At 39.8% G+C, this 15,169-nt stretch overlaps 2 protein-coding genes across 2 annotated transcripts; one reads left to right on the forward strand and one right to left on the reverse strand.

Annotated features, from left to right (window-relative positions):
• The first annotated feature begins 2,494 nt into the window (after positions 1-2,494).
• TM4SF20 (transmembrane 4 L six family member 20) lies at positions 2,495-8,003 on the forward strand. The gene is made up of 4 exons (XM_053459817.1): positions 2,495-2,735; positions 5,467-5,532; positions 6,158-6,309; positions 7,014-8,003. Exons 1-4 carry the CDS (start codon positions 2,553-2,555, stop codon positions 7,294-7,296), a joined length of 684 nt encoding a protein of 227 aa, XP_053315792.1. The 5' UTR covers positions 2,495-2,552; the 3' UTR covers positions 7,297-8,003.
• Positions 8,004-8,470: 467 nt separating this feature from the next.
• Positions 8,471-13,632, reverse strand: MRPL44 (mitochondrial ribosomal protein L44). Its single transcript, XM_053459814.1, has 4 exons — positions 13,342-13,632; positions 10,872-11,340; positions 10,054-10,232; positions 8,471-9,301 (listed from the first exon to the last, which is right to left on the reverse strand). Exons 1-4 carry the CDS (start codon positions 13,488-13,490, stop codon positions 9,130-9,132), a joined length of 969 nt encoding a protein of 322 aa, XP_053315789.1. The 5' UTR covers positions 13,491-13,632; the 3' UTR covers positions 8,471-9,129.
• Positions 13,633-15,169: the final 1,537 nt, after the last annotated feature.

Genomic DNA, 15,169 nt, shown 5'->3' on the forward strand with positions numbered 1-15,169 from the left:
CATTTGCTGGGTGGCCATTTGGACCTGTCTTCAATCAGCCAAAAGTGTCATCTGTCCATGGATGGATGTAAAATCCTAGGACACTTTCCCGCTGCATAGTCATACCCATTCAGTTGAATAATTTTGAATAATATTTATCACTTTAGAGTTAAGTTATGTGCCACATATTGCAAATCATCCTTAAATCTACCATTACAATGATTAAAATAAAGTTGACTATATAGACTAGGGGCTAAATTTCAAGGTCTCAGTTATCACCATAACACCCGATAGAAGCAAAAGGAATGGTCCAATCATGGTCAATGATCCACCTCTTGTGTAATACCTTGACATGTGATGCACTAAATGGGAAGGGCTATCAGAATGGGCAGAAGGGCAACTAACATTTGGTTTGCCTGATTAATTCATTTTGGGCCACCACCTAATACTTTTCTGAATGTCTTATAACAGTTTTATGTATAGCCACCTAGCTATCATTAATACTTTGAAGATGAGTTTTTGGTTTTTTTAACAAGACTGGATCTCTGATGGAGGTGTTTGAGCTACTTCATTACTGGGCCACTCAGCTAGACTTGCCAACTAAGCTGAATGTTGCCTGTCCTTTCCTAAAGACATAAAATAGAGCTATATGGACCAAGAAATGGTGAAATTAAAAAAAGTCTGCTGTAGTCATAAGAATACTTTCAAAAAAACTGTGCCAGAATCACTTTTATACATAACCCCAGTTGCATCTATGTTCTGTAAATGTGATGATTCAGCAAACGTCACATTGTTCTAACTAATGATCTAATATTAATGTCACTGTCAGATTATTACTATAATATATAACTTTTATAGTACTTGGCAGTTACTGAGTCTGCCATAAAAATCTAATGAACATATAACAATAAGGAAACAAGTTTTTTTTTCTTTTTCATTCCAGATATCCAAAGTCCTTTGTTGAAAAATTCCTTTGTGTTCAAACAGCAATATTAACACCGTGTTCATCTATTGCTTCCCTAGTGCTTCTCCGAGCTTCTAAAAGGAATAAGGCTCCTGTACAATAAACCCGATAAACATGCAATATAATCTGTTTGATTCAATGTGGTCTCTAATCTAATCATTTTCTGTCCTAATCGTCTCTCCACATACCCTTACAAAGGCTCCCTAAATGAACAACAATAAGTTACTTGGCAGTAGATTGGACACAGGTTAACAGGAGGATTATTTATGCAATAAAAAAGTTAAAATATATTTGGCCATCATATTCATATACTGTGTGTTGTAAAGATAGATAAAGATACAAAGCTAAAGATACATAATCTTGCTTATGTTTATCTATAATCACAGTAGATGGGGTTATTTAGTATAGTTATATATATAACTATAAAATGGAGAATTAGGAGGAAAAACTAAAAAATGTGCTTTATAGATGACAAATCCAGTGATCAGAGCAAATAATATTGCCCTTATAAAAATGATCTGGTCACGGTGTGAAACCATTAGGTGTAGGACATAAGGAATTGAATTGGCTACATTAAAGCCTTTTGTGCAGGGGAGGAAAAATGCAGTCTTTTGGGCATGGCTGTAGTGGGACCATAGTATCCACCACCCTCTATGAAAGTTGTTGCAGGAGGGGGGGGTTGGAGAATGTTGCCACTGGGAAGCTGATAGGGGACTGGGAAGCTGTTATTTTGGACAAAGTTAGTACTGGGAAGCTGTTTTTGGGACAAGGTTGGCACTGGGAAGCTTTTTGGGGGATAAAGTTGGCACTGGAAAACTGTTGGCACGGGGAAGCTGGACAACCTTGGTAATGATAAGATGTTAGGGGACAAAGTTGGCAAAGAGAAGCTGTTTTTTGGCAATGAGAAAGTAAATATTTATAATTTACTGTATTGTTAGCAATCTATTTTCAAGAATATATTTACACCAATATCGGTATATCTTTTATTTATACATTAAGAAATGTGTAGTTTCTTTGCAGTTTATTATATAAGGTTAGTAATTCATACATGTTTTAAAAGTTCCTGCTCATTGAGAAACACTTTAAAAAGAGATCGCTCAAATGTATAGAGTATGACCTTTTTATGTAGCCGGTGATTGCGTAAATAAGTAGATACGTTTTTTGCCAGTCCCAAGCATAACTTTGATGCACTTGTGAAAGTAAAGCCCCTGAATGGCAGATAGGAAACTCTGGTCAAAGGACAGTTAAGAACACACCTTAGGTCCACGAGTGTTTCGATTGAAGAGTTTCTAGGAAATGCAGTTATTTGGATTACAATGTACTCAATTTGACTACTAAATGGTTTACGTCTCAGTAGAGATAATATGGTATCTGGAAAGCTGTATAGAATTACTGTTGCTTAATACGGGTCATGCAGTGTACTCTTTGAGCATCACCTGGATATTAGATGGTTTCCTGGAGCAATTGAACTCTGGACTTGTATGATCTCAATTAAGGCTCCTAAGACTTCCTCTTCTCTGCTAAACTTTAACTTTACTGTTTAACATGAGCTGAGAGCAGGCATTAGTATCGGTCTTCAGCAGACTCAGCAGACTCGGACTTCAGCAGAATGACCTGCGTTGAAACCTGGACATCATGCAATGGATTTTTTTTATTGATACTGGCCTTGTTGGCCATAGCATTCAACTTGACTCCACTAATTGCAGACTATGTGGAGGATGGAAGACTTCTGTATAGTCCCATCTCGTGTTATGAGTGGTGGCTTCCAGGACTGGTTGGAGGAGGTTTGTTGGTAAGTATCTGTTGGTATTTTGGGTGTATTGTTAATTATGCATGAAGGCATCGACCTTCCACATTAACTTACGAGCTGTGTCCTGCATATTGTAGTACGAAGATTCTCCATTATCTGTATTTTTTATTATGATGTAAGGTTAGATCCACTTTCGTGCATCACCTCTGGGCTTTGTGAATGGCTCTTCAATGCATCCAACTTGACATATAGATGAAATAGTTATGTACTTTCCATATTATCATTATGGCCCTAAACCTGATATTGGCAGTGGTGTAACATAAAATGCTGGCCTTCCTCTGCAAGCTGCATCAGCCCCTTCTTAGTGTATATGTTTTAGGTCTTATTGCCAGTGAGTCGGAACATGTTTTGGAGCATGTATGAAACTGGTGCTCCGTTATATGTGATTTTTTTAGTGGAGAAAAAAACACAAGGTGCACTTTTTACCCACACACAAGCCAGTCACACACATTGCCGGGTGAAAAGGTAATTAGAGAAGTCACATGTCATTAAAGGTATTAGTGCCAATTTCAAACAGCTCACTTATGCACCAAGAAGCTTTTGGGAGCTTTTGTAAGACACGGGGGCCCTCCTGCATATAGTGCATTATTGCTATATTTTCGATTAATTAGGAAGATGGAAAATGCCAGCTTTCATGCCTATGGATGTTTGTGTAGATTTTTATGGGCAGTGATGGACACGAAGTGGCATCCATCACAGCATTCATCTCATATGGCAACCCCAGCCAAATGCCTGATATCAGTGGCGTAGGTATAGATGGCACAGCAGATACATATGTAATATCCAGGTGGGGGGCTGTATATGTCACTGTAATGATTCATGACCAGTGTACTGCTTAATTTGCACATACAGACTTTTAGAGCGCATGCGGAGAAAGGTCTGTGCCATCGGGGGTACGTATCCTCCTGCTCCCCCACATTAACTATACCAAACACATGGTTACCATGAAGGTTAATGACGGAAATCAAGAGGTAGTGGTTAGGGGGCCCAAGTCATTTCTACAATGTAGCCCCCACCACATTACATTTATGAACATTGTAGTGACCAAAAACACATTTGGAACACACAGACTAACCCAACAACTGCACCTAATGGAGTACTCACACTCACTCCCAGAAGCGGCTTATAGCAAATAATTAAACTGAGCTGGTTTGATATGAAACAATTTGTCTTGCCAGGGATTTTCCTTATCACACTCTCCCCCAGAAAAATAACCTGTAATAAATATTTCCAGGACATAAGAATGTTCAAGAAATGTCTTTCTTTTCAGGCATGGAACAAACGTGTGTTCTACCTGTTGAAACATTGCTTTGTGCTGTGATATCTCACATCTCTGCATGTCGCACTTCTTAAATTGCAGTTTAAACTACTTCCCTTCATTATAATGTCTTAGGACCCATGCTTTATTACCTAATGTAGACCCATCAAGTACATTGTTTTCTGATTGTAATCAGTACAACATTACCAGCCAGGCTGATAGAGTGATACTAAAGCCTTTATGTTTGACCCCAATAAAGTGATCCAAGATAATATATAATACATACTGTGTGTGTATATATAAATATACGGTATATGTATATATATATATATATTTATATACACTATATGAAGAAAAGTATTGGGACACAACTCCTAGTTGGTGAAGTTAAGTGGAAGCAATTCAGCCACGAAGTGGAAGACCAGGTAAAGTGACAGAGCGAGGTTGCCGAGTGCCGAGGCACATGGTGCGTAAACGTTACCAAGGCTCTGCTGATTTCATAGCTGAAGACCTCCAAACTTCCACTGGTATTAATATCAGCACAATGGAATGGGTTTCTATGGCCAGGCATTTGCACGCACCAAGCACAATGCCAAGCATCGCACTGAGTGGTGTAAAGCACGCTGTCACTGGACTTTGTGGGAAATGTTTGAGGAAGCCCCTTTTCTATTCCAGCATGACTGTGTCCCAGAGCACAAAGCAAGGTCCATAAAGACATGGATGAATTTGGTGTGTTAGAACTTCACCGGCCGGTCAAACACCTTTGGAATGAACTGGAACGTAGATTGTGAGCCAGGCCTTCTCAACCAATATCAGTGGCTGACCTCACAAATGTTCTACTGGATGAATGGGCAAGAATTCCCACAAAACACTGCAAACTCTAAACTTTTTATTTAGCTGTGACATAAAGCAATATTCACATCATGTAAAAAAAATGTTTGTCTCCTTGAGCATAAAATACAGCGCTGTATACATGAATGTAGGTTAATGCTGACAAAAACTTGGTTTTGTTCCAATAAATTTCCTTTATCTCCAGACCTGATGGCTACAATTGTTGTCAGTCATGTGGGGTTTTTTTGGTGACTTTCCCTGCCCAGACACCACACAGAGCCGATTCTTTATGGCAATGCTAATGAAGTCCGTTCCCTCACAGACCTTCATTAGTCAGAGTGTCCGACTGGGTGATTAAGACCGAACCATTTTATTTTATCACAGGCAGTATGATAAGGAGTCAGGGTGTTTGTCTAATAGATCATATGAGTTGATTTGGGCCAAGATCTAGAACACATTATATGCAGCTGCCCCAAAACATTAAATTATATAGATACTGGAACTGTTATAAAAAAGAAAACATCACATTTTTTTTTATTATTATTTTTGATCTGATACTATAAAAACTGATGGAATTTCTTTAAATATATAGAGAAACCAGTAATCCCATCTGCTTTTCCACAGGTCCTGCCCGCTGTTGCCATGTCACTGGCTGCACGGAAGAAAGGCAGCTGTAACTCCAGATGTGGGGTATGTAACGAGTATCCACACACATCTCATCATATAATAAAATAAGGATGAGAACACCCTAACAATGGAAAAAAGATCTGCATATTACATAACATACACTAGCAGGTTTTGGTGCAGTCTATAAGAGAATAAGAACATTTACATTTTCTTATATATACCGATATACCACTTCCTTGTGGTTCTTTGGAACATCATAATTGAAACCAAGGCATGATTACAGGTGATTTAATTCAGGATATATTTACCTTGGTTTTCATAACGAGCGCCATTAGAACCATTTGGTTGCTGCCAATTGAATCTTTGGTCGTATATTTCTCAGGGATGTGGCGCGTTATCATTACCTATCTCTCTAGAGAAATCGTACACTCGAGTATAGAAGGATGTTAAGTTATAAGAGACGCTGCCAAGAAGAAACACCAATATGGCAGACAAACCTGCGCAGCTTTGGATAGAGATGTCTTATACAATTTGTGCGTATGAGCAGCGTTTTACTTATTTTCCCACCTGGTCAAAACTTCAAACCCCACAAAACCACAGAACGGCCGACTCTCTGCGGTATAACGGGTAATGCAGCTCTACTAGCAGCAGCGGTGTTATTGATTTAACCTGCCTTCCCTCTTTACAGATGCTCGCATCCTCCTTGCTGAGTCTAGTGGGCATCATTGGAGCCGCTTACTGCAGCATCCTCTCCATCTTTGCCATCGGCCAAGGACCTCTCATCTGTGAAACCGGAAGCAACGATATAAGCAAGTGTGACTACACGTTGGCCAATATCAGGTATCTTTACGGCAGAAAAGGAAATGTGCGATGTGAACAAACCTACTCCATAGTAATGCCACGCTGTATGCAAATAGTAAACCTTTCTGTAGCAGCAAATTCAGATATGTTGGTAACTTTATTTTAATGGTCGTGTCCGTTTTTTTAAATGAATTTACAGAGTGGGAGCCCCCAGCCTCCCAGTGCTTTGCAGAATATACTTGTGTGTTTTATTTTAGCGCTGACAAACGTGAAACATACATACGCTGGGCACTTTTGCATGCTCTGTGTCCTGGCAGATTTTTTATTATTAGGTATTATCCATCAAATAACTTGTGCAGTTTAGGTGCAACTTTCCTGAAGAGTCATTCAGTGATTCTACCTAACGCTGCGGCTTTTGATTTGGAACTTTTCCTTTTTGGATGACGATTTTTGTTTGTTTAGTAATATCTCTTGGTCATACTTGTTGATATATACCTGCCTGTACAGGTGCAACAGACATTGGTTTCAACTCTGGATTTTTAATTAGTTGTATATACTGTTCTGTTGATATTATTGCTTTATTAAAAAGTGTTAAAAGTTTTGATTTCTGCCAAAGGACCGTATTTAATGTATTTTGGCAAATTCATATGTAAACCCCAATGAGCCCAACAGTATGTGTTCTACCTCAGCAGGAATAAGCCATGTCTTCTTTCCTTTATGTTGCAAATTTTCTCTCCTATTAGTTCTTTTGGCGATCTCAAGTTTGATTTGGCCTGGTTCCTTAACACCACCTGCCTCCAAACACATGACCCTGGCAATGCCACCACCCTTGGAATGGTCCAGGAGAGATTCTACGACCTAAAGCTGAATGAAGACACACAGAAGATTATCCACATCACTGTGTTTGTGGCTTTAGCCATCATCGGCCTGCTGGAGGGCGTTGTGGGCATCAGTCAAACAGCAGCTGGATTATTTGGATTCATCTGCGGAACCTCCAAAAAGAATCGCAATGACTATGATGACTGAAATATAGATAGATGCCTAGTATGAGATTGTTGGACAACAGAATGGACTTCTATCCATATTAATATAAAGACTCAACTGAAATCAAATCAATAATTTCTCAATATGAATACAGCACTGAATTTGTTAGCGTTGAGTTATTTTACATACATGATCTATTTAACTATCAGCCATGTCTGTAGTAAGCCAAATATTCTTTTATTGTATTGCTCTATTCTGTTGGGGTGCCTACCATTACTTTATTGCCATACTAGTAATAAGTAACAATTAGAATTGTAGTCATCGAGAGACGAATCCGGACTCAGCTTTCATTTAAAGATATAAATTCACTCAATCTTATACACTTTCTGAATGTCTGACAACAATTTCAGTTAAACATATTGTTGACATGCTGGTAAAAAGCACAGATTTGTTTTAATCATATACAATGTGAACTTCTGCAAACGTATGTGTAAACTATGCAGTGAAAGTGGAACCCATCCGTTATTTGCAGTTATTGTAGACTTTTTTGGGGGATTTGTGAATAAATATGTTTCACCTTTAATGGTTTATATTTCTATTAGTTATTTATAGTTTGCGTAATACCAATGATTTGTAACGGTTTGCTTTTTTATGTTTTAATATAAGTTGTAAAAGGCAAAGTTGTTACTATATTAAACAAATCCACATTTTGTTATTTCACAAAATAAATATTAGGAATTGGAAGAAAATGTTTTATTAATTATAAAAAAAAACGTGATGCTGTGCTATCCGTGTCACTGTTTAGCCAATCATAAGCCGCTATTGTGGAATTGGTATTGCGACGGTAATAAGGAGTTGTAGATCAAAAACCAAACATTGGCTATACCTGATCAATAGTAATTCAAGGGAAACAAGATGAGGGGAAGAAAACAAGAGAGACTTGTAGCTGGGAGGAATGAACAGCCTGAGGGCTTTAAGGAGAGCTGGTCCATTCTTGCATTAGCAGTGTCTGTGTCTACATTCTAGATCATTAGCATTAAAGAAGGGGAGGGTTTGTGTCATCCTTTTCTCTTTATATATACTGTATTTTGTTATGTAAAAAAGGACAGAAAACAATTAGCAAGTACAGATCTTTAGAAAAAGAAAGACACTACAGGTCTTCCTACACTGAACCCGCATTATATACAAAGCACAGAGACGCCCTGCCAGAGGTCAGTAGTCAGAAAGAGTCATACTCATTATTTGTGTACATGTAAAGATCTATACATTTGATAGCCGTTTGTGTCACACAATGGTCGGACCACATTAGAAACTTGTTTGTATGGTACTTATTTCTACAGCGTTTGACAGAATCCACCAAGTTCGTGAAAGAACAGAATTCAAAAACCTCTTTGTCAAGTAGAAAAACAACCAAATATGGAGAGAAATATCTACATGTTGATTAGCGGGGTCAAGAGAGTAATTACACTTATCGGTAATACTTATATTAATAACTTTGTGTGTGTGTTGAGACGGGGGTTGTTCAAGCGTGAAAGAAACGGAAATACGAATAGTGCAGATGAATACATTGAGTATTGTAAAAGGAGTATTCTTACTGAAAGGAAATGAAAAGTTTAAGTTATTTTATTCTTCTTACAGTGGGAGAAAAGGCTATCATGGTACATACAATGATGGGTGAAAAAAACACTTTTCAAACCTCAGCTGACATGTAGACCAAGCCCCCAATTGGTATATTGCATCCCAAACCGGACTATCAATACACCACTTCTCATATCACCTTGTGATCACCTTCAAATAAGTGGTAATTCCGTAAGCAAAGATGCCATCAGGAATATGATTTTCAGTTCATTAGACAGAGTCTAACAACGGAGCAATTTAACCACTGCTCATTGCCTTCTCCTCAATCAGATGCTTCTTGGGCGCGCTGTAATCCCAAGGCCGTCTGTTCTCTGCAAATCCAAACATCTTCCGCAGAGCCACGCGGGCAGCTTCCTCCTCGGCTGCCAGCACTGAGTCCCCAGGGCCTTCCGCAATCAGTTCCTTATTACTGTGTAGGAAAAGAATGAGATTATGTAGCAAATAAGTCATGGGAAGATAAGTCATAGTATCCATTCCTGGAAGGAGGGGAATGTTGCTTTATAGTCTATTAGAAAAACCAATATCTTTATCACAAGTAACTGAATAAAAACCAGAAAGGATTTAAATTAACGACCAAAAATGGAATCACGTGGACATTCCTGGAAGAGACAAGGCCAGTATGACATTTATGAATGTAAATTCTAAAGCATCTTGATGCTCCTGTCAGAAAGTCCCCTGAAAATGAGGGAGAAATATGAAAGTTTTCAGACATTAAACGCATAATAAATAAGTTGAATTTCAAAAAAACATTGAAGTTGAGGTTGGATTGAGATCGGTGAGATAGACATAGGGCAACACGAGCAAAGTCTGATGCTAACCTCATGCCTGACTCAAAAGCTTGGCCCAGTTTCCCAATAAAGTTGGTTATGAACACCAATGAAACACGTGTTAGGTCGGGTTTCATGTAAAGCTTTGCGCTTTAAGTTCTAGTCCATCCTCAATGCTCCATGATTGCAAGGCTAACGAGGGGACAATCCACTTCATTTATTGCCTGAGCGATGCAGTAAAATGACACTACCTTATTTTTGTTTGGTTTTTTTCCCTGTTTTTTTTAGTTTATTTTTGTTAAAGGTAAACGATTAGAGGGACATTTAACAAACTCCAATGATTAAAGTATTGTTTTGTACAATTGGGACAGTTTCACAACGTGGCCACACTTACCAGTACAAACCAACAAAGTACACGGGCAGAACAGTGCTGGCTCCCGACTGCCTGGTGAGTCTGGGCTCTGGGAGGTCAATGTTCCTCTTAGATAATTCCTCCACCAGCAAGCTCATGGGGTCTGTAACAGACCAGACATCAAACAGGTCCTTCCCAGTCAGCTGTGGCATTACAAAGTCCTAAAAGCAAATAACCCATATATAAAAAGGAGAAACAGAATCTCTTGAAGGCACAACACTAACAGTGAAGAAACGTTGGTATGGAAAGAAGACTCCTACGTCTCCACTTTAGCTAGGCATTAAATAGATCTCGGTGCTTTGTTTACAGGAAGAACATCCTGGGTTCTCCTCTTGCTAGAACACACAGTGAGTGAATAAATCTAAGCACATGTAACATCTAGATTGTAAGCTCATTTGAGCAGGGCCCTCCTCACCTGGTTCTGTATGTCATCTTGCTATGTTATATACTAATTGTTATGCCCTTTGTACAGCAGTGCAGAATTTGATAGCGCTATATAAAGCAATAATAATATGTTCCAGTAATCCAAAGGATTTACTATCAAACTGACAATTTAGCTAAATTTCAGCCATACGTGACTTTCCACGTCCAAAGTTGAGGCTATGATAACAAGCTGCCCAATTCAACAGCTAGACTAGGGCTCTGTGTAACTTGCGGTTAGAAGAGGCTACCATAACACTACCTGAACGAGCAATCTAGCCGAACACATAACTGGCAAAACAAGTGTCTGTAGCAACAAACCTCGGCGGACATGAAATCTCAAAATCTACAACTGTATAAATAACACTCAACAAACCTACCCTTATAAATAGCCCTGTCCTCTCAGGGCCACTGCTCTGGAGAAGAGCGCCAATGAGTGCAAAGAAGGTTCTTTGAAGGGTGGCAGGAGACAAAGGGCATTCAGAACTCAGAGTCAGATCTTCGACTGCCATATTCCGGGCTATATGGCTAATGATTTCTTGGCCAGTAAGATAGTCAACAAAGGCTTTAACACCAGCAGCAGGCAGGTTGGGGAAGGCTTGCTCTAAGGTATTTCGAAGGTACAATCCAATAAAGTCAGAACCACATTCAAAGAGCTCGTTGTTATCCTTCAGACTTAAAGCAGCCGTTTCTTTGTCCAGACCCAGCTCTTGACGCCTGTTCTGTTCTTGCACCACGTATGAGCCGTTTACAAATGCGGTCTTCAACAGATCCAAGGAGAAGGTCTCATTCAGTCGCTGGGAGAAAGCAAGGATCTCAGCATGATAGTCAAAGTTTGGCTGCTGTGACCTAAGATGACAAGGTTGTAAGGGTTAAAATAATGCAAGCTGAGCGTTAGTAGCCCATCCCCCAATATGACAGCTGCTTGTCGCCATCAAGCCCCCCTCTGTTTTTATTACTCTCTCTTATTCTAGTAAAAGAAAAAGGGAACATGTGTTTCATTTGTGTTACTGCTAAGGGTGCCCTCAATATGCCTCACAAGCCATGACTTAAAGCCTAAACAGCCTCTCTTTGGCGTGTATTCAATAAAGTTGTGTTTCCACTCCTTGGCTTCACTACACATTATGAAGGTCTAACCTCAGTGAGCTTCTGCTGTAGAAAGAGCTTGGTTGCGCCTCGATAATGTATAATTCAAATCGAAAGTCTCCCTACACATCAGTTCATGCATTATACAGAGCGAGCACAAGCCTTCTTGGTGAAGGAAGCCGTCAGCGTCAGCCCTTCATAATGAACGGTGAAGTGTGAGAATTGATAGCGAAACTTTCTGCAAACTCTCCTTACAACTCTCCCTTTAGCGAATAAAGCCCTTTGTGCCTCTTTAATATTTATTTGGTTACACATATATATATATATATAATTTATATGATGTGATTTTATCCAGTGCGGGTTATGTATAGAGGTGTTTATCTCACGGTAAAGTAACGACACAATCGGTTCCTGCGTCTAGGTTTAAACTGTTTGCTTCTAAATGTTTAGCATCTCTTCATCAACATTAAAGCGTTCTCTTTCAGTTTAGTATTCTGTAGGGGAAAAGCAGGTCTATTCGCTGAGGTTTGAAATGTCAGTCCTGTTACGGAATCAAGTCAACACCATTCAACAAAGCCCAACGGCAATGTGTGTGCTCACAAAATGTTCACTTGCTGTTGAGCCAAGTTACATCAGACTGAGAATCTCCTGGCGAGTTGGGTTAGGATGAAACCCAGTTGAACTCAACAGATGTTAACATCAAGATGAACTCAGTAGCAGTTGTGCTCGTCGTCGTCGCGTGTCAACTGAATGAGCAGTCAATGAGGTCTATTTACTGAGGGAAGAGCTGTGCTTTTAACCCCTTACTTCAATATTCATTAAGATGGGTCAAAACTAGTAAGTTTCTACAGCAAGAAGGACTGAACAGGGCCTGTATAATGTATACTTTAAGGAGACTTTGGAGAAATTGATCAGAAAACTGATTTAACTGTGTGTTGTACAGGGCTGAAGCTCATTGGGATGGAAATTCAAAACGTCTAGCGAAGTCAAAATGCTAAAACACAACTCTCTTACAAGCGTTCCTGTCAACACCCCATTTAGTGAATAAAGCCCACCACTGGCTTGCGCAACAATTCCAGGTCTTTTTGCCAGTGATTGGATGCGGCAGCGCATACCAGCTTCTCCTTAAGGTAAGTGATTTTATTTTCTTTCTAAAGGTTATAGAATTCCTACAAAATACAATAATATGCATTATAATAATCTTCACCAAACTGTCCCTTTAATCACATTCAGTCAGCTGTACATATAACATATAACACATCGGGTCAGAGGCAGACACCCAGCAGCGTGAGATGCGTTCATTTGGTTAAATATTAGTGAGCAGGGTATCACGCCATACATTTAAAGGTTCTATCAATATATATGAATAGAACTATACACAGGTACATCCACACAACGTAAATGTCATTGGAAAGACTTAACGGGCCAGTGATGTACATCCTTCTGCCATGTTTAAACCCAACCGGTAATGACAGGATGTAAAGAATTTTTAACCAGCATCTCTCTATTAAATCATAAACATAACCCGCCGATCTCTGACCGAGAATGTAATCACGGGTCCCTTCCTTCTGCCATTTTACTATAACCAACCTCAACGGCCAATATAACCAAAGTCAGCGGGATCTGCAACAAATTCAATGTTGACTTTAACCCGACCGCCAATGACTCTTTCTGATTCGGAAAAGCTGCTGATCGGGACCTTTAATTAACCCACGTGTGTCAGATCATTAGTGATGGGAGTAGGAGGCATGCGGGTAAGTTTACCTGGGCACCGGCTTCGGGGGCTCCTCCAACTTCCGCTGTCTTTCCAGGGCCATTAGGTACGGCCTAAGCCAACGCTTCTTACCCCTCACCGGGGTACATCGCAGCCCAGTTACAGCCAGAGACCGAAACGTGAACAGCAAGGAGGACATTGCAAGGTGGCTGGAGAGCGCAGTCCGTCACCGATACCTTTCCTCCAGCAACAGCGCAGCTACACAACAGTTCCGCCTCGATACCAACCAAGTGACAGCACATCCGCCTCACTCGCCAAGCAGCTTCCGCACCGATTCATTTCAGTTGTACAGAGGATTTGCCGTCAAGCGCCCTGTCCGGAGCCTCGCTGTCGGGGTGAACGACGTCTGCCGCACAGCGCCCGGGTACTGAGGCATTTTCCAGCTCGAAATAACGGCGGCTGACATTGTGTGTCTGTCACCTTCAGACGATATTCTCTCACGTAGTAACCGGATTAATGTTATCAGGGGAATACTCAAAACATGAGGGGGCGAGTCCCTACATACAATAACATAGCTGCCAACTGTCCCATTTCAGTGGGCCTATTTCCATCCCTAAGTGTATCCAAATATTTTGTGGGTATGGGTGTATACCAACGCTGTATATACAATACAACATATCATATACATACTGTACATGTAAATACATTCATACACAATACATACAAGAAGGATAGAAACCGAATATGTGTGTAAATAAAACACCATTCTTCAGAATGCCTTACTCAGCTACATAAAATGTCTTGTAAAGCCCCGCCCCTAGCCACACACCCCAAAACAAAGGTAATAAATGCTCATGCATGGGTGGGGGATGTCGTCGAAGCTGGACGATTCAAGTTACCCCATCAAATCATACATTTTACAAATAATGGTGTTTTAACGCTTTTCATGCACCAATTCTACCACCAGCCTTTGCTGATGGCCTTCTAAGCTCTTTTAAATCAGGCATCCCCTGCAGTAGTGTATACGGCAGATATTGAAGCCACAGGAAGGGGCCACACGGGATCCCTGGAGCAAATGATGGCGTTGCTGAATGCCTCGACAACTATGCATTAGACAGTTTAAGCAAACTAAGTGACCTTAGATTGCTTTCTAAGCGTATTTAATTCCATGACGTGCCAGACAAGCCATTGGTTAACTGACCGCTTCTCTGTGACGCGCCTGGCACGTTGGTCCTTAAGGGGTTAATTTGCCACATCGCTTCATGCCCAGGCCATACTTCAGCTGTAAACTCCACCCTTTCCTCTTTTGTCCCATCCCCCTTCTCTATAGGCTCCACCTTTTCTCCGCTCAGGTTTTTTATATCTTATATTAAATTAGTTCATCTGAAACAAGTGTGACATATATGCAAAAATATAAAAACGAGGAAGGGGCAAATAATTTTATTTTATTTTCTATTACCAAGACCAGAAATTAGTATGCAGTCCAACTTATGGAGTAAAGAAAATGAGTAACTATTCTGAAGGCGCACACTTGACATAGGAATTTACTAATGGCACAAAACCATCTACAAACGCCTGCTATTGAGATTGGATTTTAAATGAAAGCCTCCTTCTTATTTGTTAAATTATGTTTCCAAAATAAATAAATAATAAAAAAAAAAGAGTGCATCTTCAAAAGCTTTTTACAAATAGTTCCTTGATTTTATTTTTATGATATATGGGTAAATGTACAATTTTTGTTCATTTCTTGTTCACAACCAAAACATTAAAATGCACAAAGGTGGAAAAAAAAGCAGCTGAAATGAGAATCCAAATAATATATAAAACTATTTCTATACAGAAAATAAACCTTTGTAAACTTAAGAGCAACCCACACCG

The sequence above is a fragment of the Spea bombifrons genome, chromosome 3 (genome assembly GCF_027358695.1).
Source record: "Spea bombifrons isolate aSpeBom1 chromosome 3, aSpeBom1.2.pri, whole genome shotgun sequence".
NCBI lineage: Eukaryota > Metazoa > Chordata > Amphibia > Anura > Pelobatidae > Spea > Spea bombifrons.

Coding starts and splice junctions, on each gene's coding strand:
- TM4SF20 (XM_053459817.1), top strand. CDS start 2,553: ATGACCTGCGTTGAAACCTGGACATCATGCAATGGATTTTTTTTATTG. Junction 2,736..5,466: donor TGGTTGGAGGAGGTTTGTTG/GTAAGTATCTGT, acceptor GCTTTTCCACAG/GTCCTGCCCGCTGTTGCCAT. Junction 5,533..6,157: donor GCTGTAACTCCAGATGTGGG/GTATGTAACGAG, acceptor CCCTCTTTACAG/ATGCTCGCATCCTCCTTGCT.
- MRPL44 (XM_053459814.1), bottom strand. CDS start 13,490: ATGTCCTCCTTGCTGTTCACGTTTCGGTCTCTGGCTGTAACTGGGCTG. Junction 11,341..13,341: donor CCCCCGAAGCCGGTGCCCAG/GTAAACTTACCC, acceptor TTGTCATCTTAG/GTCACAGCAGCCAAACTTTG. Junction 9,302..10,053: donor TACTTTGTTGGTTTGTACTG/GTAAGTGTGGCC, acceptor TTTCCTACACAG/TAATAAGGAACTGATTGCGG.